The 26,216-nt window shown below is 40.8% G+C and overlaps 1 protein-coding gene across 1 annotated transcript in view; it reads left to right on the forward strand.

The window, feature by feature from the left end:
* Positions 1-26,216, forward strand: part of CUNH3orf67 (chromosome unknown C3orf67 homolog) — a 220,966-nt gene that overhangs the window by 59,788 nt on the left and 134,962 nt on the right. The window contains exon 5 of the mRNA XM_028786032.1: positions 18,050-18,164. Within this exon, the coding sequence (XP_028641865.1) occupies positions 18,050-18,164 (115 nt within the window). The remainder of the gene's footprint in view (positions 1-18,049; positions 18,165-26,216) is intronic.

Raw genomic sequence — 26,216 nt, forward strand, 5'->3', positions numbered from 1 at the left:
GGGAATTATTATCTAAAAGCACTATCTTGATGAGTTGGTCATTTTGTGTTACCTGCAGCCCCAGGATGAGCCTAGTGTCCACCGTTGGTCGGACGTTGCTCTTACTCGCCTTTAACTCCTCCTCGGTTCAGACCTTCTTCTTTCATCCACATGTGGGAACTCCTGAGACTCAGCCCACGCCTCACTCTCTGATCTGACTCCATCTGCTGCAATTTGAGAACATCATATCTTCTATGTTCACCCTTCACATTCATTCCAGTAACTTCTTGGACAGCCTTCCCTTCAAGTCCTGAGGGTTACTTGACTGTAGGAGGAAACTAGCTCAGGAACCAGGATTAGAACATTCTAGACTCAGTGGGGAGATGCCTGTAAGCTAAACACATTCAGTTAGTGTAGACATTGTGCTGTGCTTTCTACCAAGGCAATGACAGATGAGCCACCACGCTTCCTCATGGATGCCCCTGGCACACTGCCAGTGAGTCATGGCAGCCTTGAAGTTCTTTTGAACAGAACCCTACAGACCATCACTCCCAGGCATCTGATGCTAGAACTTTGGACAGAACCTATTTGCTCTCCAGGATTATGAGTTTTAAAACAGACAGAGTTTTCTTTAAATGCATTTTTTTCTAATATTGATTTTCCATAAAAGAAAGAAAGAAAAACCCGAGGACAAGACATTAAATCTCACTTTTGTGAAGGCATTTCTCTCGGGAGCAAATATAATATGACAGAATATCAGCATCTCAAGCAGGCCTTTGGCAACTCAGTTGATAGCTGATTTTTTTCACAAGTGCCTGAAATGCTAGCACTTAAGATGGGATCGATAGACTTTAGATACCAAGCGGGAAGTGGAGTTGACACTCTTACACAGAAGTTCCCAGCCTGGATTTCAGCCTTGTCATACTGAGAGCTGCCCTTTTCTGTACAAAGCTGGTTTAGCAAAAGTAGCTGGCTCCTTAGGAGCTTTGCATCTGTATAAGCACATGCATGCTCAGTTCTCAGAGTTCTGGATGTGGACGGAACTGATCAGTTCTCATTGCTACACTGAAATACCTAAGGCATTTACCTTATAACGCGTTTACAGGCATGTTCTAGCCTACCTCTAGCCAGACACAAACTGACTCTTATCTTTCCTTATTCTGTCTATAATAGGTGTAGGCTCGGTTTTCCCAAGCAAAACTGTACTTTGGTGACTGGTCTCTGTCCCGTCCTGGCTTCCCCTTCCCACATTTCTTGCAGGTTCATATGTAGAGTTCTAGCCTTGCTTTCTGGTGGGAGGGTGTGGGACTAAGCAGATCTTCCTTGCCAGGTGGAGCTGGTTTCATACTGTTTCCTCCACTCTTCCAGTGTGCTGCCTGCCTTCACCCCACTGCACATTTGTGCCTTTACCACCCTAGTTACCCGACAAGAGAACAGACTTTCCAGAATTCCTGCATTCCCAGAGTCTTTCAGGAGGGAGGAAACCCTCAACAAGTTTGTTTTCTAGGACACTGTTAGGCGTAGGATACCCACAGTGGCCAGCACATGCCAGTCAGAAATGTCCATCTGGATGTTTTCTGGCATGGCTGATGTCATGCGAAAGCTACTCTATGTTGTGTAATTCTGCTCTTAGAAAGCATTTGCCTCGGCTATTTAATTAATCTTCCTAAGTTCTGAGTGTGAGCTGTCACACATTCACACCTCTGTTCCCAGCTGAGAAAGAGTGATGGGAAGGAAATTTGGGTATGTGAGTGTATCCAAGACAGGTTGGCAGCTGGGCTGCTGTTGTCCTCCCAGTGGTGCCACCCTGCTTGTTCACAACAGTGACCCATACATGCTTGGCGTTTCCTCCTGACTTGTCAGTGGGCATTCTTCTTGCTCTTCCATGGCTTTCTCACCTCTTTTCACTACTTCTCCTATCCGGGTATTCTCCAGACCTTCCCTTCCCTGCCAACATACAAAATTCACCTTAATTCTGTCTGTGCTTAAGTGTGGAGGCAGTTTACAGAGTAGACTTTAAGTGGAATCACCCACTTCTTGTGATCATCTTTGAAATACATGGTATGCAAATGAAGACAGAGTGTGCCTCTCATTAAAGGACTGACGACAAAAGCCCTTGCTTTCCTGAACACTGCCCCTGCTTCTTAGGACAGTGCTCCGAGATCAGGGATCATAGGATGCTCCTCTTGCAAAGGCCTGTGAGACATACTTGTGAGTTCAAGTGTAGCCTTGTGGAAGTATTGAATGCAGACTGTGCTCTTCAGGGTCACCGACCCCATCCCTGTCTAAAACATGCTCCCTGCAGCCAAGTGTTCCTGTACTCCAGACTACTCCCTGTCCCCTGTCTCCTTGTTAAATTAAAAAAGATGACAAAATGAGTAATATTCTAGCACCAAGACCACCACAGACCCTAGCGGGTGATGTTAAGCTATTGCTCTGGAAATATTGGTAAAGGGAATGAGCATGAGCCTTGCCTTCAGAAGCTTCAGCTGTCCGGTTTTCGAGCACTGGGGCCAGTAAACATTTTCCTCGTAAGTAAACAATGAGTGGAACATCTATCACTTATACAAATCTTTATGTAAAGACTTGAGTGTTGTCTTAGATAAAATCATGCTATGTAGAAAAAAATAAGATTAAATAAGTTTTCTTAAGTGCTGCCTGAGTTTAGAATTATATAGATTAGTATATTTCTTTACATACATGATCTCCACAGACACTGTTACAATTCTGGCATATGATCTAGACAACATTATTCAGTTGGTATTCACTACACACCTTGAATGGCAGGCATTTTTGTACAGATTGTTACTGCCCTAATATTCTGGAAAAGAAAGTAGAAAAATAAGTAAAGTAGTAACTGATGGCGCCGCGTGCTCAGAAGAATACAAAGAGGAACCGGGAAGACAGTTCTCAGACAGTTCCTAAATGTGAAGATTTACATTAAGACTTGAAGGGAAGCCAGGTGCAATGACACAGCTGTGATCCCAGCCCCTGGGAGGTGGAGGCAGGAGGGTCAGGAATGAAGAGTCATCCTCGCCTACATAGTGAATTGCTGGTCAAGCTGAACTGTATGAGACTCGGTCACAAAACAAAACAAGACTTAAAGAATCAGGAGGAACTAGTACTGTGGCCAGTGGGTGGCACAGGCATTCACACAACGTAAACTGCTGGGAAATGTAGGAACACATCAGGCATGAATCCAGAGGGCCGAGTGGAAGAACAGAGTATCACCAAGCTCTGAACTGGGAAGGTGATCCTCGTCTGCCTCAAATATCATACTTAATCAGTGAAACCAAATCTGACCTCAGGACAATGGGAGATGCTCAGGGGACAGAGGGCAAGAAGAAGGGGAGAGTCGGGGACTTTTTTCTTTCTTTGCTTCAGATTTTCTGTTCATGATCCTTGAGTGAGAACTTGGTACAGTGGTTTAAGTACCTTCCCCAGCCCCTCCAGACTTGAAAATGGTAATGGTTTCCACAGTTAGGATTTGGGGGATGTCTCACTGTATTTCCTTGTTTTTGCCAACCCTTCCTGTACATCTGCAACACATCAGTTCATTTGAACCCTGGGAGTGAATTCTATTCCTGCTAGGTTTCTGGCTTTTCGAATGAGGCCTGTTTAGTGAGACTAGGCAATGTATAGGCCCCTGTGAGCTAGGAATTTAGATTCTGTTCTCGGGCCTGTGTGAGGCCAACTGAGTGGCACCATTTTCATGCTGTGCTTATGTAAGATGGCTACTCTAGATGACATTAAGGCTAAGGGTTTGAGGGAAGCAGGAATAGGAATGGACAAAGGAAGCCCAGCTGGGAAATTACAGAAATGAGTGAGTCCACCTGGAACTGGCCAGCTTCACAGAGGAGCTATGAATCAGAAGTGATAGGTTTCTGGTTCGAACTGCTGAGGAACAGTGACAGTATCAATTAAGGATTTTTTTTTTTTAGTGCATTACATTATTTGTAGAAATATCTACAGAAAATGTCAAGAAAACAGTATAGTTCAAGAAAAAACTCATGGCTAAAAATCTAAATCAACTTTATCAACATGCAGATAGCATTTAAAATAGGACAGAGTAGATATGGTCCCTGTGAAAAATATCTTTTGATTCTGTTGTATTAAAGAGAACTTAGGAACTCCTGGTATTTAAAGGCCTTTAGAAGCTAGTTGAATGCACATTGCTTTGGAGCTTTGTTTGTTTGTTTGTTTGTTTGTTTAGTTTGGCTGGGGTTTTTTTGTTTTGTTTTTTATCTCTTTGTGGTCCTGACTGTCCTGGAAACTCACTATGTAGACCAGGCAGACCTCAAACTCACAGAGCTCAGCCTTCCTCTGCTTCCCTCTCAATGACAGGGATTAAAGACATTCAGTACCAAGTCCAGCTTGAATTCACACCTTAATTCATCCCAGAATATTGTAAAAATAGTTTGTAAATCCAGGTTACAGAAAAGGAAAAGCAAGAAATCAAATGTAAAGATGCTGTTTTATACTTCAACCAGAGAGTAAGCTTACCATCTCACTGAACATTTGGTTAAGGGAATAGGGCATTTTCACAGTATAATGCATGGAAACATCTGTGTCTGGGGAACTAGACATTGGCTGCAGAACTGAAGGACTTAATTTGCCTCCACATTTCAAACTTTCTGCAGACCAACAGAATCCTGCTCAGCTAGCGAGTTCCTAACATTGTCTAACCTAATGGAGAAGGTGCTTGTGTTTTCAAGTTTCCAACCTAATCCAAAATAAAAGGAAGATTGTCTAATTTCATCTTTCATTTCTAAAATATTATAAGATAAAAGAACATAAAAATGTCAGTTTTGTGTTACCATTAACACACCATGTAACATCCAAAGCAGCCAGTAGCCCTGCAGTAAGACAAGTTTTGAGATTTTTTGTAGATCCACTACATATGATCATCTTCTGACTCTGGGGACATATAAATTTTATCATATGGCCTTCCAGTTTGTATATTATAGTGCTGAACTGTCACCCCCAGCATCCATTAGAATGATATTGACAAAATGTCCACTCCTATTGAGCTAAGTACTCAATAAGCCACTGTAAGTAAATTGTTGTGTTCCTAGCTGGAAGGCCAGTCTATCGATTCCCACATGGCTTTGGGCCTGGTGGAGAAGCCCTTCCTGCAGTTCCCTCATGGGGTCTGCAAAGACTTTTTCAACTCTCAGATAGCAAAGAACCTTTTTCTAACAATGCTTATTAATATCCTGTATATTTTTAGTGTATTTTATTTCAAATGAATAGTTAAGTATTTATCAATCCTTTGCTCTTAAGGGTTTAAAACATTCCAATTAATATTATATTGTGTAATAACTTACACATGTCTCTAATAAGAACAATTAGAATCTTTTTCCATAAGAACAGGTATTAGCTTTTCTTTAAACATACATGTCTGTGACACCCCCAAGTCTCCCTTTTATCCACAGTAGAATCCTGGCACTCACTCTCCAGCACTCGGTTTGGTGACAGCGATGCTTTTTGCCTCACCTGTCTTGGGAATCTTTGCATGTTGCTACATGGTAAACTGTCTCATCCTTTTTAATAGTTGCCATATATTTCTGGAGTATGGCGTGGTTTAGTTTATTTAGATCCATATGGTAGACCTCTAAGCTTTACCTCTGCTTAATGTCAGTGTTACAATGAATATTCCCATATGCCTCTGTTTGTGTACTTGTGAAATAGCATCCCTTTAAAGAGGTGTGAGATTATCATATAAAAATAGAATAAGAGAATTATATATTGCCAACTTTACTTATAGTGGTATATTCAGGAAAGCAGTAATGGAAGAAAAATATTTAAACAGTAAATATTCAAGATATTTAAGAACATCTGACAGTTTGTTTTTCCCTCTGTTGGAAACTCATTATTTCCACATTTGGGAAGTAGAAAATTTTTTAAGTTTTTAAAACTCCTGATAGTTGGAAATTCTTAATAATCAGAGCTTGTGCTGTGCTTTATAGTGACAATTTGGAGTGTAACTGGTTTGTGGTTAAAAATGTACTTGATCACCAAGTATCTTTTTTATTCGAAGTTTTGAACAGTGGTTGTCTTAGGTGGTACTGTTCATTTAAACAGAATAGTCAGTGATGTGGAACAGGCAAGGCTCTGGTGCTACACAGGAACAAACAGCTGGAGAGCTAGATTACTTTCCAAAATAAAGGCTGAGTTCAATGGCAGTCCATGGCAAACCACGTCTGGAAGATAAGAGAGTGTGTGGTAGAAATGTCTGTAACCTGAACTCTTTTCTGTCAGAGACTGCTATTTTTTTAAGTGCTCAAATTACACACAATTCTAGCTTCTCTACAGAATTGTGTGCTAGAAAGCGCAGGTACTAGGACATTTGCATCAATACAGAATACATGCAACCTGCTGTCTTAGTTTCTTAGGACCGCACTCAGAAGCTACCACAAACAACATGAGTTAAAACAATAGTGACATAGGTTTCAGAAAGTAACCCCATCCTCCCTTACCCACTCCCCAAGAAAAAGATAATTGGGAGGATTGGTTTCTTCTGAATATCCTGGAGACTACATCTACAAAATCTCAAATTATGACAGTCTTATGCAGTATTAACTTAATTTCAGTGGTGTATAAAAACTATTCTCTTCTCTGTCTTCTCCTTTGTGCTACTGTTATACAAATTACTCCTCTATATTCTGTCATCCTAAACACAAGCTTATAATTACCATTTTATGCTTTTCTTTTTTAATATGTAAGAAGAAGTTGGTTTTGGTTTGTTTTTGTTTTCGAAGCAGAGTCTCATTGTGTGACCCAGGCTGGCCTGGGAGTTACTAGAGCCCAAGTTCCCCTTAAAGTCTGTCTCTTCCCACCTCATCCTCATGAGGCATGCAACCGCCACGCCCATCGGCTTATGTTCTTAAGTACAACCATGAAGGGGGAATGTTGCAGTAGATATATTTGCACTGCTTTTTGTGTTTGTCCATTTTCTTACATGCCGTAACTAGTTTTCTTCTCATCTGCATGAGAGTTCCTGGGCACTGCCCTTTTGTGTAACCAGGAAGGGCCACTGTATTGCTTATCGTTCTCGCTGTGGTCACATATGTGTCAGAGCAGCCTGAGGAAAGAAAGGTTGCTCTTGGCTTGCAGTTTGAGGGACAGTCCTTCATAGTGGAGGATTAGCAAAGGAGCACAAGGTTGCATCAGGCCACACTGTGTCCAAGGTCAGGAGGCAGAGAATGAAGCCTGTTGCTCAGCTGCTGATGCCCACGGCCCAGCTTCCTCTCCCCTTTCTAGTCAGTGTGTGATCCCAGCTGGTGGAATGATGCCCCTCATATTTAGAGTGAGTCTTCCCACCTCAGTTAACCTAATGTAGAAACCCCCTCGCAAACTGCCCAGAGCCTCACAGCCTCTCACAATTTTGTTTGTATTACAACATCCTAGCTTCTTTTCCGTTTCTAAATGGTGAGTCTGCTAATTCGGAATCCTGGGTTCATAGAGTTTTTCTTTTTTCTTTTTTTCTTTTTTATTGGATATTTTATATCTTCCTGCCACCTCTGATGTCACTGGTTTCTGGTGAGAAATCAGCTATTCATCTTCATGCGGATCCTTTCTGCACAGTGACCCACTTCCCTCTTGTTACTGTTGGTATCGTCTCTGGCTTTGGCTCTCCATGGTGGGGTTATGAGCCTTTTAGGTGATGCTTATGTTTAGCTCATTATATGCGGAGTTTTCAGGCTTCTTGCATGTAGAATTGTTAACACTTCAATCACATGGTTGAGTTTTAGCTGTTACTTCTACACACAGTGTTTCTTCCTGGTGTCTCTTTCTTCTGCCCCTGTTATCACTGGTATCTGATGGTTTCATATCCCTCTAATCTCTGGAGCCATGGTTATTTTCTTCATGATGTTAAAGATAGGTCAGCCATACTGGGAGAAAGAAAGAAGTCTGTACTGCAACCACCTCAGTACAGACAGATGAACTGTAACAAAGCCCAACATATATTCATGATAAAGACTCCAAAAAGTAGGATAAGGGAAGGATAAAGGAAAAACTTTGTATATCATACTTAATACTGAAAGACCAAATGCTTTCTTCCATGGCTAATCTTGCCAACAACTTGACATACTTGTAAGGAGTAACCTCAGTTGAAGAGTTGCCTCTGTCAGATTGCCCTATAGGTGTGTCTGTGGGGCCCTTTCTTTACTGCAGAGGTGGAGGAGGGCCCAGGTCACTGTGGACTGTACCATCAGCACAGTGGACCTGGTCCATAGAAGAAGGGTAGCTAGATGGGAGCCTGAGAGCAAATAAGCAGCATCCCTCCATGTTTTGTGCTCAGGCTCCTGCCTTCAATTCTTGCCTTAGCTTCCCTTGATGATGGAAACAGAAAAAAGAGAAAGGAAGGGACAAAGGCTGCAGCATGTTCCAGTAAAGCATACAAGGCAGAATTGTTTCTCTTTTCTAAACAGGGCAAAGAGTGCTCAGTGAGTTTAAACTTCAATAGAAGGTATACAGAGAAAACTGACGAAATAAAAGTCCTCATGGTAACTGTACAGAATTGGAAGGACAGATAAAGATGAAACCGTCTTGTACTTGCCTTGAAATTCTAATCTGTAGCCACATTACTACACACCTAAACATGACACCGTGTATTTTATCATGCCATTTTGCAATCTCACTATTTCTGTATGCTTAGGCCTAAAATATGCATTTAAAGTTGGTAATTTTTAGATCATAATAAGGAAAAATCAAAATCATCAAAACTACTTTGGCTTCAAGAACAAATGATTCTGATAGAGGAATTCAGTCTTCTGAAGTATGGCATCAGTTCTGCAAGTTCATCCTGGCCTGAAGTGAACATCCCCACAGGAAAGGATGGCACAGAGAGAAGGGAAGTGCAAAGAGAACTGAATAGGTGGGTTTGCCCCCCCCCCCCAAGGTTACTGCCATTCACTCAAATTCATACTGAGCTTGCCAGGGTGAAAAAATTGTCAATCAAAGATGATGATATAAAAATGAACTGAAGATTGAATTGAAAAGTAATTCTCTTTTCAAGTGGTTTGCAAATCTAGACGTTAAGTTTGGAATGAATGTGGTTAATGACCAGAGCTGCGAGAGCTGCGTACCTGCTGATCACTGGAATATTATTACACATTAGCTTGATTTTTCTGTCGACTCCCCATTTATTTCTCCGACGTGGTCTCATTACCTTTTCTACTTTGCTGCTGACCCTTAGCTATGAGTGCTTGCTTGAAGTTGTACCAGCGTTTTAACTTACACATATTTTTTTAATGCATCTTTAGGTAGAAGAGGGGTAATGCCTCTGTTTCTTTTCTCTTTTTTTGTTAGGTCCCAGGAGGTTTTAAGTGGTGGAAATCAAGCCTGTATTACAAGTGAAGAGCTGCTTTACAAGCAGCCTTCCTTACAGCAACTAAATTGCCCCCAAAAAAGCTCACTCGCATAATGAAGCTTTGAAGTAGTCACACATAGGCATTTATATTCTTTCTCTCATGAATGACTAATTTTAATTTTTTTTAAAGTAGCAACTCAGCTTGCTTTCAGAACCATTTAAGCTTAGCACATGATTTTGTTTTCCTCCAAAACCAACGACTCTTGATTATGAGATGGGGAAGGTTTGCATATTGATTTTTGCAGACAGTGGATAAGCTCCTGTCACATTGAGAGGCCTAGTCCTTAGCTAGGCACGTGATCTTACAGAGATTCTCTCCAGTGTCAGAGCCACAGTGGATAGGTCTAAGAGATCTGTTTTGTGTGAAGTGAACCCTAATCTCTGTGCTGGGGAGGTGGGGGGAGGGATGCACCTGCTGGATGGAGCCCGTTGTACTGAGCCTCACAGCTCAGTAGGTCACCTCTCTTAATACTCATACAGAGTGCATGGAAAGATCTACTGTGGCAGAGAAACAGCTCTTTCTTTGCATTTTCCTACAGTTCTGTAGAGTATTCTATCTCCACTGCCCTTTCCTGTAGATGTGTGTGTGGTTCCTGCCTTCCGCTCTGTCCAACGCCATCTTCTATGAGATGCCTTACTAACTGATGATACTTTCCATTCATGCCACTCTCTGTTGTCTATTTTCCATAGCACTTGTTAGGGGATGACACACTCTATAGTTGTTTTTATTCCTTACTCTTTTCCCTGTAAGAACACATGCTTTATACATCTGCCCCATGCTTGTCACTGAGGAAGTACTCAGGAAATAGAAGAGCAAACATATAATTTTGGAAGGGTTTTAAAAGAGGAAGCTCATCAAGTAAATTCAGTTAGATTAATTGAAACTCCTGACTCATCTTTGTAGTAACCATGATAACCAGGTGTAGCACTCAGTAACTCACAGGAAGTACACTGAACATAGAAGCCTGTGGTGACATCTACACTATTTTTTTTAAAAAAACATAAATTCATTGCAGCATGATCCAAGAGTCCATGACTTAAAATCCAAGTTGTTTACACTTTTCATTCTGGAGGATGGGATGGATCACTGATAGAGAACTTTGTAGACCTGAATGATCCACTTAAACTTAGTTATTAGAAAACTTAAAACACCCAATCCACAGAGCTTATTAAATAACCCATAGACAAGAAAGTCAGTGAAGGTTAGGCCTTGGGAACTTTTCTTTGTGTCTGGCTACTCCAGGCATCTTCCACATATTCTCTAATGCAGTCCCGACAACTCTCTTACAGACTTTTACCACTGTCTACATTTACAAATGAAGAAATTAAAACATGGAGATTAACTGATTTCCCACTGTTGTTCAAATAATACATGGTAAAGCAGGATTTGAAGCCAGAAAATCTTGCTTCAAATTGATTAAAAAGAACAAGTATGCCATGTTTCTGTGTATGTGTTGTGTATATGCAAATGAGTGCATGTGTGTACATATCCACATGTGTGCAGAGGCCAGAGATTGATGGTACATGTCTTCCTCAGTCATTTTCCATCTTCTCTTTTGACTAAGATCTCATGGAACCCAGACTGGCTGGCCAGCAAGCTCCAGGGATCTGCTGATCTCTTCTGTCTCCCACCTTGTGCTAGGATTACAGACACACAACCACACCTCTGTGTGTCCAGACTCATGTCCTGTGTTCCTCCAGCAAGCACACTAGTAATTAAGCCATCTTTCCATCCTCCAGTGTGACATAATTCTGATACAGTTAGTTATAAGTAGCTAGTGTGAACTCATAACTAAAAACTAACTTGTACAAACCAACTCAAACCAGTATTGATGACTGAATTGTCTTTCCATCAAATTAAAGAAGTCTTCCCATCTTATTCTTAAACACTGGGAACTTGACAAATCACTGAGCCCTAAGGAAAGATGTCTCTGTGGAAGTTAAAGTGAGTGCTTTCTCTAAACTGTAGAATAATGCCAATTTCTGTAATCCCATTTAAACTCAATAAAAATAGGACTATCAGGTGATAAAACGGAAATACACGGAACTACATGTTACTCACTTATAAAAATACAAGATTTCCTTCCTTTTATGGCCTATAAAATGCATATGTACCAATATGTAGATCAAAGGGAGAAATTGAAAAATAGTGATAGAAGTAAAAAATACACTGTAGTAAGTAAAAATGAGATGTGATTGTTTTTAATCTGGAAATTTGGGATGTTATTTTGAAAAACATGGCATTTCAAAACAAATTCTGATGAATGATTATAATTCATGTTGGCAAAGCAAAGAGCGAAGGGTTTCTCAGAGAAGTAAAGATGTGAAATTTTGAAAATAATAGCATATGTCTAATGTCCAATAAGGAAGCATCTGCTGTTGTGATCATCACAGTCCCTCCAACATCCAAACCATGCCATATCGTCTGGACACACCTCTGTGAAACCGCTGCAGGAATGGTAGACAGTTTGTTGCAAGCTTGCTCCAGCTTGGCACAGCTGGATGCCAAGGTCCCTGGAAGTCCCTTCAAGGTCCCTTCAACTTTGAGGGCTAGAAAATATGACTATGTGCTCCTTCTTCCATTTCTGAAAGTAGTACATTCTGTGGGTCTGATGAATGTGTCTCCAGAGCCCATGACGGAACAGTGTTGACACTGATAATGCTTCTTACCTGTCCCAGAGGCCCTGATAGAATAGTGTTAGCACTGACAGTGCCTTCTTCCACTGAGATTCCCTCCTTGGCTTTTAATCTCCTGATTCCCTTAGTCTAATGGGATCACTTCTCAAGATGTCCACACACTTCCCTATCTCATATTCTACTTTTGAGGGTATGCTTCTGAAAGAGAGTGCGGAACACAGCCAGGTTTATGAGAATAGCCCAAAAGATTGGAGTGCCAAAGACTCATAAGAGTGAGAGAATTCAGCCAGTGTTTACTTATAAGTTGAAGAATGTAAGTGCTAAGACAGAAAACCGTAGTCACTGTTACAACTTTCCAGTCCTTTCTAAATGTACTTTGCTCAAATTTAACAAATGAAGTCTGCTCACAGTATCCTCGGGAGCATCTCTCACCAAAGAGAGACATTTGGGCAATCTATTTATTTACACTTAGGTTATATTTTTCAAAAAGTCTATGGATTCTTCTTTGTTTACCATAAGTGGTTCTAGACAGATCAGAGCACACTCTACAGAATCACTTCATTAGAATTTTTCCTGTGGTAAATGCAGTGTGTTTATCAGAAGGACAGCAGTATTTACAAGTAGCTTTGACCTAGTCTCTCATGTTTTTTAGAACTCCATAATAGTGAACGGAAATGAGTACCTACCTGCTGCCTTCTCCCTGCCTCATAAGCACTTGAAATTTCAAAACCACAGATCCAAGTGTCCTGGTTAGTTTTATGTCACAAGACACAAGATAGAGTTATTTGGGAAGAAGGATCCTCAATTAAGAAAGTGCCTCCACACAATTGTCTTGTGGATGAGTTTCTTAATGACTGATATGGGTGAGTGGGCCAGCCCATTGTGGGTAGTGCCACCTCTAGGCAGATAATTCCTGGAATATATAAGAAAGCAGGCTGAGCAAGCCATGAGGAGCAAGATAATAAACAGCATTCATCTATGTCCTCGATTCCAGTTCCTGCCGCCAGATTCCTGCCCTGACTTCATGTTGGACTGTGATAGGGAACTGTAAGCTAATGAACCCTTTTCTTCCAGCATTTCTTTTGGTCGTGGTGTTTGATCAGAGTAGTAGGAACTGTAATTAAGGCACCAAACAACTGTTCTTCTTTGAAATTGTCAAATGGACTTGTAAATAGTGTCTCCTTATTCCTCTTGTTTTACCTTAGGCTTTAGAATTCTGGGCTCAGACACATGCTAGCTGTGAGACCCTGATCAGGTTTCTCAGTGTCTCTGAGCCCCTCACTAGTGGTAAGCAGTGAACCCTGAATCTCGTTTCATACAACTGTTGGGAGGAGTATATATATGAGCAGCTCCTTGGAAATGATTGGCAGGTTGTGGCACATGATAGAAATCTTGATGTTTCACTTCTGGCACCATTCATCCCTGTTTATAACTATAGTCCTAGAAATATCACACCTGTGTAATAATAAAACAAAATGAAATAAAATTTTAAAGAGTAAAAAGGCAGAACCAAAGCATCTTTATACGCTGTTGACATGATCATGTAGCAAATCCTCAGGGATATGCAGAACAGCAGCTGAACACACGAGGGAATACAGCAATGTCTTCTACAAGGTCTGCATACCAAAATCAATTGATCTCTCTACACCAGCAGCAAATGGCCACAATATTAAATTACAGATATTTCTAGTCGTGCAAGAAGTACGCACCAAAAAAGCCTTTGTAAAAAGATGTACGCAATTTATAAAATGCAAACCACAAACAATATGAGAAAATTAGACACGGTCTAAGTGATGCAGATGCTTTTCTTATGACTAGATTGGAAAACTCAATATTGCTTTTCCAAAATCGGCCTTTAGATTCAATTTAATATAACCAATAAACTAACTTTAAATATGGTACCTAGACAGACAGGAGTTCCTAAAATTTAGAAGTTATGCTAGTCAAAAGCAGGTACAGAAACAAAGATTAAACAAATCTTTGAACAAAACCAAAGACTTACAGTTAATGTATAATATTGAACAGAATATTTTATTGGCCTAGAAAAAAAAACCAAATGAACAATGAAAAATTGTTGATCAAGGAATGGTCCAAAAATAGATCCACATATACGTTTGTGTGGTGTCATCTGAGTGTAGCTTTTCCTCCAGCATTTCCTGTATTAGTAGCATAACTTCTCCCCTGCCCTAGTGTTTTGGGAGATTATATGGATCTAAGAAGCATAGGGTCTTGTGGGAGGAGCTTAGGTCATTGTGGGGGATGCCTTCAAAAGGGTTAAGGTTGCTTTTTGTGGGACATTGTGTTTTGGAAGTGTGAATTGTTCAAAGAGTCCAACTCATAAACTGGTCCCTGGCTTCCTCTTTCAAAATGCAGTCTTCCTCCTGATAGTGTGATGTCATCCACTATCTACCATAGGACCCTTACCACAACTGAGCTGATGCAGATACCATGCCTTTGAGCCCCCATAATTAGTATAAGCTAATAAACCTCATTTAAAGTAAAGACACATAGACTTTGTTTTAGAATAAGCTTACCCAGCTTTAAGTATTTCATGACAGCAATAGAAAACTGAGTAGAGCAATATGACCAGTTTATTTTCAGCAAAGGACCATGGAATCTCCATGAGGGAAGAAAATTGAAGAAATGGGACAACTGAAAACAGAAAGAAAATAACCTCCCCATCACATACAATACAGAGAAACTAATTTGGGATGGTTTGTAGAGTATATGCAAAATAGTAAGCCTATATATACACATATGTGTGTGTGTATACATATATATGATTTTTATGATACATATTGTATATATACATTATACAGATCAGTGTGCATATGTTTGAGAACTTTAATAATTGTATAAAGGTAGAGTGGGGCTAGAGAAACAGCTCAGTTGGGAAAGTGCTTGCCACATAGACATGAGGACCTGAGTTTGCTCTCCAGTGCCCAGAGAACAAACCAGTTAGTCGGTTTGCACTTGTAATACCAACACAGATGAAGTAGAAACTGAGGATCAGTGAGGTTTGACAGTGAGCCAGCACGCTGTAATCAGTGCATCCTGTATCCCGTGAGAGACTCTACCCTATAAACCAAGGTAGACAACTGAGGAAAAACATGCAGTGCTGACCTCCGGCCTCTACATACGTGTACACACACACACACACGTACAAATGTTCAATATCATTAGTCACAGGGAATGCAAATAAAATCATAGTAACTATTTCCCATTGAAGCTGGCTGAAATGTTACGTTCTAGTGACCTCAAAAAGGTGAAAATGTGGAACCTGCACTAACTTCGAAGAGATATTTCTATCAGATGTTTCTGTCAGCTTAGTGAATCAACAATCCCATTGCTAGTTATTTACCAAGAATACAAGAGTACATGCTCACCAGAAGGCACCACAGGCATGTCCACAAGGTTTGAGTTATTAAAACTGATTCCCAAACTGAACTCAGCAATTTAAATGACCTATTGCTATCTGCTCACTGAGGATATGTTTTAAAATCTTCATACTGAGTAAAAGATTCAAACACAAAAGACTCTGTTGTACACAGTCCAGCCTGTAAGAAGACAACAGCAGATGGAGCTCATCTAACTAAGATGGAGAACATAACATGGGAAGCATAACTTCCCACTAACTAAGGAGTGTCTCGGAGACCAAGAGGGAACTGTCTAGAGGAATGGCTATAATTTCTTTGGAGGGGTAATTAAATTAATTTGTACAGTTACCAGAATACACTGAAATTTGTGTTTCAGTGGTATAAACGTTACCCTAATAAGGAAATAAGACAATAAATACATGAATATTAGTGTCGTCCCATATGCCAGTGTTGGGACTGGATGCTGCTGTTTGGACTGCAATCCTTAATCCAAATTATAGACAATTTTAGTGTTTTTTCCCTGCAAGCAAAGCAGACCTTTAACCTGGGTCACATACGATTTGGCTAACACAGTGCCTCTTTTTCTCCTTCTCTCCTTTGCCGTCTTTGGGGTCCCCATCTCCTCCCCAGGTACAGCTTACCAGAAATGGCACTGAGAAATTTCCCTGATGATAACATTTCATATAATCATACTTGCTCCTCACATCTGTCCTCTTCCTGACGCTGACAGAATAGCACACGCAGACTGTTTGAGAAATTTGTGATTTCAAAATGTCCTTCTACCGTGGCGGGGAAGGCAAGGCGGAGCAGCCCAGTTCACATCATGGTGGGCCAGGAAGCAGAGGCTGCCAACGTTCTGCTGGACTCCACCTTTTCCGGTGGTTTCCTTAGCTAGCCCTAGCTCCAGCCTCCATTCAGAGACACTCCTCCCCTCTCACTTGGGCCACTCTAGAAATGTCCTCGCTCACACCTGGAGCATGCCTCTGTCTATTAAGTGAATTTGGCTTGCACTGAGGTTTATCCCTATACACCATTAGAAAAGTGTTGATGCATACCCACAGCGTGGTACTTTTAATCTCTAAAACAAATATGTTTCTATACGACTACAAGATGTAACACAAAAACAATGTTTAAAGGATCCTGTGGAAGTTCTAATATATTTACTCAGGTTAGTTGTCTACAGTTGAAGTTAAGGAGAGTCCACAACATTGATGTGAAAGGCCACGTGAAACACTCAAGTTCATGCAGTGGAAGTTTAACATTAGCTCAGATAGCTTGGGAAGCTTTCTTTTTACGTTAAATGATGTTATCCTTTAATGCAAGAGGAATGGACTTTGGGGGAGGGGGTCTAGAATGTACTCTAAAATCATCTCATGTTATATTTAATGCTAGATATTTTTCCACATGATATAGGGACTACTTTAGAGGTAATAATGAGATTATAGGTATTTTATAGGAACTAATGAGATGCTAGTAAAACAGAGATAGGGAGGAGGCGGCATAGAATTACAATAGAATGGACTATGTTGGGTTATGTTTTCGTTTGTTGCTTTGGTTTGGGGTTTTGTTTTATTTGAGACAGGGTCTCATTATGTAGCTCTGGCTTGGTTGGACTCGTCATGTAGATCATGTTAGCATCAAAGTCAGAGACATCCTCCCACGTTTTTAAAAATAATTACACAATAAATATTAATAATAATTACTTAAATGAAATGTTACCTTGAGGAATTAATCATTATTGAAGAGTGGGTGTATAATACATCCATAAAGAAGTTTCAACCGTGGGGGCAGCCATCCTGGTAAAAGGAAGGGTTTTAAGAACACATCAGTTTGACAGTATAGCAGCCCAGGATGGTTTGTGAGTTTTCAGCCTGGCGTGTTACCTTTGAGACATAAAGGAAGCAGAAGATAAAAATGAGCCTCTATCAGCTTGAAGCAAACCTAATCTTTGTGATCACGGCTGTGGTCTAAATCTATTATAGATGTTCAGATTTGGTGTCCTTGGTATCACTGTGGGGCGCCCTGAATAGTGAGCAATAAACTTGTGTATTAAAATTCTAGTTGGGAGATATGTGCTTAGGAAGTGAAACCGACACTTGGTGCTTCATGTCTGTCTCTTTGCAGACTAAGAGCCTATGGAAAATGACAGGTGCACTTTTAGGGAAAGAAACCCATAATGTTTTCCTATTTAGTGGGTGACAGAATGTCCCAAGATAACACAAGCTTAAGGGGCTGGAACAAGCATGGTTATTAAAGGCTAACGGTTTCCCAGTTCATACAAATTGAATTTTTTCATAGGCTGGGGGACTGTGGAAATCTAGTGTAGAGTGATGAAATACATTAGCATATTAAGTGAATTTATACATGCAAGCCTGTGAGCGCTTTGAATTTAAGGAAGAAATTTTATTACTTCTTGAAAGAAAATGACAGTTCTTCAGTTCTGTGTTCGAACTCCATGTTAGAAAGAGCCTATTTGATAAATTATATCATTGTGATGATTAGCCAAAGAAATGTATTTTAAATTCATGGGAATCTCTCTCTCCCTCCTTTCTTCCTTCCCTCCCTCCCTCTTCCTCCTCCTCCTCCTCCTCCTCCTCTTCCTCCTCTTCCTTTTCTCTCTTTCTCTCTCTCGCTCTCTCTCACTCTCTCTCTGGCTCTCTCTCTCTCTCTCTCTCTCCAGAATTACTGACTTAGGAAACATCAAAAGAAGACTGTATTTATCGACAGTACATAAGGAAGTGTCTTCAACACCTCTTCATGCAAAAATCCCACTTTTCATGATCAAGCGTAAAATTGTAAGTATCACATGAATGTTCCCTAAAAGAGGATTAAATTTAATTCCCAAGATATTCATTTTGGACCTTCTTTCTGTGGATAAGGCCTTTTGTTACGTACCATGATGCTATTAAAACTGAATAAAATACACATCTTCCCTCTTTGCCCCTTGACATCTACTAGGTAAAAGAATATTGTTCAAATGCAGTGTCACCAAAGCCGTGAAGGAAGCACATTAGAGAGAGAGATGCCACAACTCTGTAAAAGGGAAAGACATTATTTGTTGGCTAGCTGCAGGCTTCATGCAGGGGACCACGTTTGTGTGGCCTTGGAAGACTTGTAATCAGGAAGAACCAGTAACCCAGAACCCTAAGCAAAGGGACAACACAGGCTGAAGCTTAGAGGCTAGAAGTGGTGAATCTCTCAGGAGCACAGACTAGTCATCACTCTGACCAGAGTTAAACAGCTGAAGAAGCGTAGGACCACAGTACAGCAGCCTGGGACAGCTGGAAAACTTGGCCTTCTGGGTGACTTCAGAAGTGTCTGCTTGGCAGACTAGTGTTTCTCAAACTTCAGTAAGGCTGGGTTTTCTTTAGTGGTGCTGCTCTCAGTACCATGTTTGTGCACCACCTGTTCTAGAATACGCTTCATTCTTTGCTTTAAATTGTCTCACTTCTTTTTGCTTTACTTTATTTTTTAAAATCTTATGTAAGTTTTACAAATGGAAAACTTTATACACTCTTCCAAAATAAAATATAAGTAGGGCTGTGGAGATGGCTCAGTGAATAAAGTGCTCGCCGCATAAGCTTAAGGGCTGGACTTCGAGTCCACACAATGCAGGTCACCGCTAAGCAGGAGTGACAGCCACATGGGATCCCAACAGGCAGGAGGCAGAATAAGGGGCAGGAGGTCCCAGCAAGACTAGGGAGAACTGGAAAGCTTCGAGTTAGCAAGTGACCCTGCCTTGATAAATAAAGAGCAGTGCAGTCAAGAAAGACAAGCAGTGTCAACTTCACACACATTCACATGCATGAGCCACCGTCATGAAGAAGAGAAGCTTACTAAAGCTGTGGAGGGACGTGGATGCAGGTCAGTGATGCGGAGCCTGCCTTGTATGCAGTCGATTCTGAGTGTCATCCCTACCACCACAAAGCACACACACAAAGAAAGGCTTTTGAACTAGAAACGGAAAACACTTCTGTGGTTTGAGGGCATTGTTCTGTTAGTGAGGTCTGCTGCAGCCATCTGAATGGGTCAAAAGTGAAAACTATGGGACCATTTGCTGTAACTCAGGATTCAAGAGGACTGAGTGGCAGCAATGAAAGAATGGATCTGAGTCGACCTGAGATCCCTGTGTCCAAATGAACTGACACACTCGCACACAGAACACCAGAGGTGTGGTGCTTTCTGCAAAAGTAAAAGGAGCTAGGGTTGAGACACTTGCTATGTTTCGAAATATGTATATGTGTGTTTATGTATAATTTAAAATCTACACATAATAGAAATAATAGGTTGTGGGACGTAAAACCATGCCAGGAAGTTTGGTAAGGTAGAGCAGGTCAAGACCCAGAGACGCAATGGGCACACACCTGAGGCTTAAGTGACTCCCGGCTCCATGCCAGACTCCTGACTTGGAACACATGCCATGCTTCCCACATAAAGAGAGGTGACCACAGGTCACATAGGCTCAAGACAGAGGTCTTCATGCTAATGAGGTACCTAGAGGCCCTGAGGACAGAGCCAATAAGCTTCACTTTCCAGACATTCCTCCCTGCAAAAGGTATTTAATCCCAGACCCACCCTGGGAAGTGAGGGATGGTTTTACACATCCACTTTCTGCCACAACAATAAATGCCTCAGAACCATGGACCTTCTCTTTTCATGGAGACCAACTGTGGGGAGCCATGGAGAAGGCCTTTGCCTATAGAGCTGCCATCTACTCTCCTGCAGAAGGCCTCTGCACTCCCAGCCACAATTGCCACCAAGCCTGTCACCATCAAGCATCACCATGGGACCAGCTAGAGCTCCCTCTTCCCCTCTCTCTCACCCTTGGCTAGACCCAGCCCTCTGGCCCCCACTTCCTTCTCAGCTCTTCCATGACTCCCAGGAGTGCCTGGATGTTCAAGGGTCTGAAAACCCTATGGCCCCAGCCTCATCACCACAGGCCCAGGCATACACCCTTACAGCCAGCTCTGGCCTCCCCACATCTCAGGCTGTGCTTCCTCACACCCAGAGCAGTGTTCCAGCGCCACACCCACCCTGGCAGGCTGCGCCTGGGGTAAGTGCTATCAAACTCCTGTGTCCCACCTCCCCAAGCTGCCTTGCCCTGTGGCAAAGAGGACACAGGACACCAACCCTACAATAGGTCATCCCTGGATATGTGTACCTGTTGGGGGTGGGGGGAGAATTAAAGAAGAAACTATCATGGATTTCAGAGGGGGATATAGCAGCTGGGGAATATGTAGGGGGTTAGTGTTGTACATTCAGTATTCTTGTATGAAATTCTAAAAGGGTAATAAAATAATAATAATAATGTTGCTAGTTTTAAAAATCTCCTATTCATTTCCTCATCTATAGAAGCAGATAATATGAAGTATATACAGTATATGTACCACAAAGATGTTGGGATTTACATGTTTAACAGGAAAGCTTTTAGAAAGTGCCTGGAGTGCCGTTAGCCCTAGGTGAAGGCCACACTTGCTATTTGCACTTTGAGTGGTTGCTGTAAAGCCCGTGGGATCCTTCTCATTGGGCTCTCAGCCCTCGTGACTTCCATACTCTGCCCTTCACTCACCTGTTTACCTGCCTGCCTGTTCCAGCAGACAAGCATGTCTGCATGTCCTTATCGTGCTTTTAGCCCTAGTTCCTGTCAGGACATGGTACACAGTAAGTACTTAAGTGTTTGCTGAACAAATTGGCAAGTTTTAATGTGCCTCCTGGTAAAATAATGAGTGTTTTGTAGTCAAATCATATAGGCTTTGTAACGTGCTTGGTGACTGCACAAGTGTCCAGGAACATTCCAACAAATGCTAGGAACTTGTTCTCCTTCTTCTCGTTTTCCTCCCAATTCAACAATGATGAAGCAGAAAGTTGGCCTACTCTATTTCCACAGACTCTCACTGAACTAAAGCTGAGTCATGCTTTAAGGACAGTTTCTATCCCAAGTAGCAGGGAAGCACACCTTTCCCATCCAAGATACCATCCCGAGCACCACTCCCTGTAGTGAGAATTTTGGTTTCTTTAAAAAACCCATTTATGTTCTGTGAGCATGTTTCTGTTTTTATCGCAGGTCTGGGATAAGAGGTTGCTTCATAGCTGGCAATTAGGATTTGCTCCATTTACTAGCAGGGGCATAATTTTTGCCAGCTACAGATAATTTAATTCTGGGGGCTCTCAAGGTATAAATGGGAGAGCCCTGAGAGGGCCTGTGGTGGCAGCTGCCCTTGCTTCTGCTGGTTCATGCTGCTGCTGGTTTCTTCTGTTGGATTTGTTGGATTGCTGGTTTGCTATTCATGGATTGCTGGGTATTCTGATAATGAAGATTGGACTTGCCCCTAGGATGCCTCTAATCAGCAGGAAGTAGTCTAAAGAGATCTGTGCCTCCTTTTCCCTTTAACAGTCTTTCTTTCCTACCTAGTGTTGAGGAGTTAGAAGGGATTAGGTGGAATAAGGGTTGGATGGATGGTAGATATGAACCCAATACAATAGCTAAAAAAAAAAATGAAAACAAAAAATATCAACACCTGCCTGCTGTTGGTATAATATCTGCTGTGGGTTGTTTTTAGTTTTCGTTGTTGTTGTTTGTTTTTGTTCGCTTTGTTTCTTTTTTTGTTTTTCCCAGATCATTCACTTTTTTCTATCCATTATCATTTGTAGCTATCTTGATGGCAAACCTAATTGGGCATTCTAAAAGCACTTCAGCTAACATTTAGAAGTTGGAAGATCTCATACAGATTCCTGACTTCTGACCCCTATAGACGCCTCAGCTTCGCTATTCTGAGCCCATGACATTTCTAAAGGAGCTGAATATGTGAGTCCTCTCAGTTGTTAAGGTACACGAATGCACTAAGAGGCATTCACTTTACTCAGCTGTCTGCCTGGGACTTCTAGGAGTTAAGGAAGGTACAACCCTGATTCAGAATAGAATTGCCGGATCGTTCACTTCTCCTTCATTCTGCAGCTAAATCTTTTAGATACCAACAGGCAATAAAATTAAATTCTTATAGCCATACTGATCTGAGTATTTAGATATAGGCCATTTTCTATTTCAATTATCCTTAAATGCTAACCTTCCAAATTTATTTTTCATAGTATTCTTAATTATAAAGATTTACTTTAACCTTTAAGTTACAGCAATTTGTATTTTTAACTTGAATTCTCAGTGGCAAGAACAATTTTAAAAATTAATAACTGTCACATTAAACCCTGAAAGTACCTACTTAGTCAGGACTCACTGGAATCCATTTCATTTCTTCTTTACTATAAGCTCAATTAATTGGTGAGGATGTCAGATGTACATCAATGTCTTTCTACCAACAAAACATGTGCTGTAATGTCTAATACACATGTAAGTTTGAGTGAGAAGTTCACTTATGAGATGTTGTTAAGATTGAGTCACTCACTGGAGAGAGAACAAAGCAATGTAGTTAAATCACCATGCCAACGTTTTAGCAGTCTTCATGACTCAGACACCTAGTGTTTCTCATTTAAATGGATAAAATACCTTGTGAACTAAATTCTAGTAGTATTTGTTATAGATTTTAATACAAGCTAGAGATCTAATATATTGCACCCAAAACTGTTCAAACACCATCTTACCCCATTTTCTCAAACATTATGTTCCCCATTGAGCCAATATTTGGATTTCTTTAAACAATATGTAGTTTCTTTAGTATCACTTAATGAGAAGGGAAAGAGGCAGGCTTACTCAGATATATGGTTACCTAAGATGCATCAACTAGTTTCTTAAAATCTTTATAATCTAGTCTCCACTATAGTATTTAGGCATTTATTTAAGGGTTTATAACTGTTTCATCTCACCAAAATGATGTCAGTCTTTAATATCCATTTTCTCTCTCTATTCCTGTCAGACTAATACACCTGCTGCATTTATTTGAGGAAGGGAGAGCTTGTCCTCTACTGACCTTGGGGCCTTGAGAGAGCACCACCAACCCAAAGGCAGTTTAGAAACCGATGACCTTTAAGGCTAGCCTATTCTTAAAGCATGTATTCAAGCAGGATACTGTTGGCAGTAAAGTGTGGACCTTGGCACTTGATTACAGACAACTAGACTCTGGTTCTGTTGTGTTTTTACTGCAGACCCTTAGGCCAAGTCTGTGCATTTCTCAGCACTTCCATTTTCCTGTCAGTTAAGTGGGATCAGTGATGGGACTTGCTCAGTACAGTTGCTAGAGCTGAATGAGTTTTATCTTAGTAACACCGAGTTCATAGTGAATGCTCACTTAATATTAGGTTAAAAAATTTTGCTATTTTCTCCAAACATAAACCCAATTAACTTGTACTATTGAAAATGAATGTCTGCACTGGTTTATTTTAATTAAGAAGTATTAATTTGCTAAATGTGTGTGAATCCAAAAACAAATATGATCTTTCTCAAGAATAGTATAATACTGCACAATTACTCATAGGAGACCAGGCCAAACAGCACTGCTATTCAAAGAAAATACCAGACATGGTTAGTCAAACTGGATATAAGAGACGTGGCTAGTCAAACTGGAAATGCTTACAAATAATCTAATTTCCTATGGGAACAAGATTTGATGGTTTAAAATAAAATTCAGAAGATGGGTCATACTGCATTCACAGTATCCAATATACAATAAAAGACGTTTGTAAAGATATAAAGTGAACAAAGCAATATCTAACATGCAAGGATGGGGGTGGAAAATGGAAGGTGACACCCAAATAAGGACTTCTAGTTCTTCCCAGAGACTATGAGTTGGGAAGTACCTACTCTTCAATATGGTGACAGCTGAGATTGCAGAAACAGGGCCAGAGTCCCTTCCAGAGGGTCAGACACAGTTGGAGTGCTCTCCCTTCAGTGCCCAGTGCTTGTAACTGCAGAGGGTTGGAACTCAACTTAAGAGAAAAGGCACATCTCTGAAAGTTTGCACCTTACTTTTGTAAGTTAAAGAAGAGAAAGCATAAAAAGAGGCAAACCATATGCACCATCAACACCTAAGAGGAACCATGGAGACCAGCCCACACGGCTAATAATAAACCTCCAAACTAAAGGCAGCCTGGCCCAGGATTCAGATTCCCCTATGTCTTTATAGAAGTACAGCCAGTGCTCCTCAAACTGTTCCATAACACAGGAAGGAAAACTTGCTACCAAACTCATTTTGTATAACTAATATTACCCATATAAAAATCAGATAAGAATACAAGGACAAATATGATTATAGGCCAGTCTCCTTATAGAAACACAGTTGCAGAACTTCTCAATAAAATATGTGAAGGCTCAATTCCAGCTGCTCATCAACAAGATCATTTACTCTGATTAGGCTTCCTTCCAGGGATGATAGAATTACAAGACCTGTCTTAGTTATTGTTTCTGCTGCTGTACTAAAACATCATGGCCAAAAGCATGGGAAGAAATGGGTTTATTTCATCTTACAACTTGTAGTATGTTAATCAGAAAAGTCAGAGTAGACTCTCAAGGCAGGAACTTGGAGGCAGGAGCTGAAGCAGAGGCCGTGGAGGAGTGCTGCTTACTGCCTTTTCCCCATGGCTTGCTCAGCTGCTTTCTTATAGCATCCAGGCCACTTGCCCAGGGGTGGCACCTCCCATGGTCAACTGGTCAGTCTGATGGGGGAATTTTACCAATTGAGGTTCTTTCTCCCAAAATGAGTTTAGCTTGTGTCACCTTGACATAAAACTCTCCAGCACAACATATCAATCACACAGTGGATGCAGGAAGAACCTTTGACAAAATGCAGTATTGCTACAGGATGAAAGTCCTAAAGAAAGTTGGACTAAAAGGAACAGACATCAGTGTAAGAAAGGATAAATATGACAGACCGGTAGCCAACATTATTATAAGTGAAAGCCAAGCTTTGAAATTTGCCTGGAATTAGAAATGAGATGAGTTTATCCTCTTTCTCTACTCTTATTCCAGACAGTGCTTGAAGGGTTAGCATGATAAGGAAAAGGGAAAGATACAAAAGAGAAATCAAAGTACCTGTTTGCATATAATATAATCCTGTTTGTGAGAGACCCTAAAGAGTCCACCAGAAAACTTAATTGATAAACCTGAAGTAACAGAATATAAGATAGATGTAGAAAAATCAGTAATTTCTGATGGAACATGGAAGCAGAAAAGGCTCAGAACATCCAAAGCAAAGATGAATAAAAAGAACATGCTGGTGATATCACAATGCCTGACTTCCAGTCACACTATAGAGCCAGAGTAACAATAACAGCACGGCTCTGGTGGCAAAAACAAATACGTGAATGACCGTAATAGGATCAAGGCCCCAAATTAAACCCACATAGCTACAGACATCTCATTTTCAAGAAGGGCGCTAAAAACATGCATTGGAGAAAGATGACTTCTTCAACAAATGGAAGAAAAACTGGATATCTAAATGTAAAGGAGAAACACTAGACTCATATTGCTAATTCTACATAAAAATCTATTCATACAGGATCAAAGACCTTAATGTAAAACTTCAGTCCCTGACTCTTCAGTACATAGGCATAAGCAAGGACTTTCTGAAAAGAACTCCTGGCACTAAGATAATGAAAACTGGCAGAAGAGGTTGGATGAATTTAAAAAGCTTTGCACTGCAGAGGAAACGTTTGTATAGAGTCAGCCTGCAGAATGGAAGAAAATCTTTCCTGGCTATACATCTTGTTACAGGTGTAGATCAGAGTTTGAGAAACACCTGCTGATGTTTCCAGTTTCTTAAGTCCCAAGACCAAGAGATATGCCACATCACAGAATAATAGAAATAAAAAGTTTGTTAAGAAGGGCATTCCCAAGAATTGGACTGAGCTGGGAAAAGGCTTATAATGAGACTTTATAGGTCATGTACAGTGCACCCTCTTTC

This window comes from Grammomys surdaster, unplaced genomic scaffold, assembly GCF_004785775.1.
Source record: "Grammomys surdaster isolate TR1022 unplaced genomic scaffold, NIH_TR_1.0 125428, whole genome shotgun sequence".
In the NCBI taxonomy this organism is placed as follows: Eukaryota; Metazoa; Chordata; class Mammalia; order Rodentia; family Muridae; genus Grammomys; species Grammomys surdaster.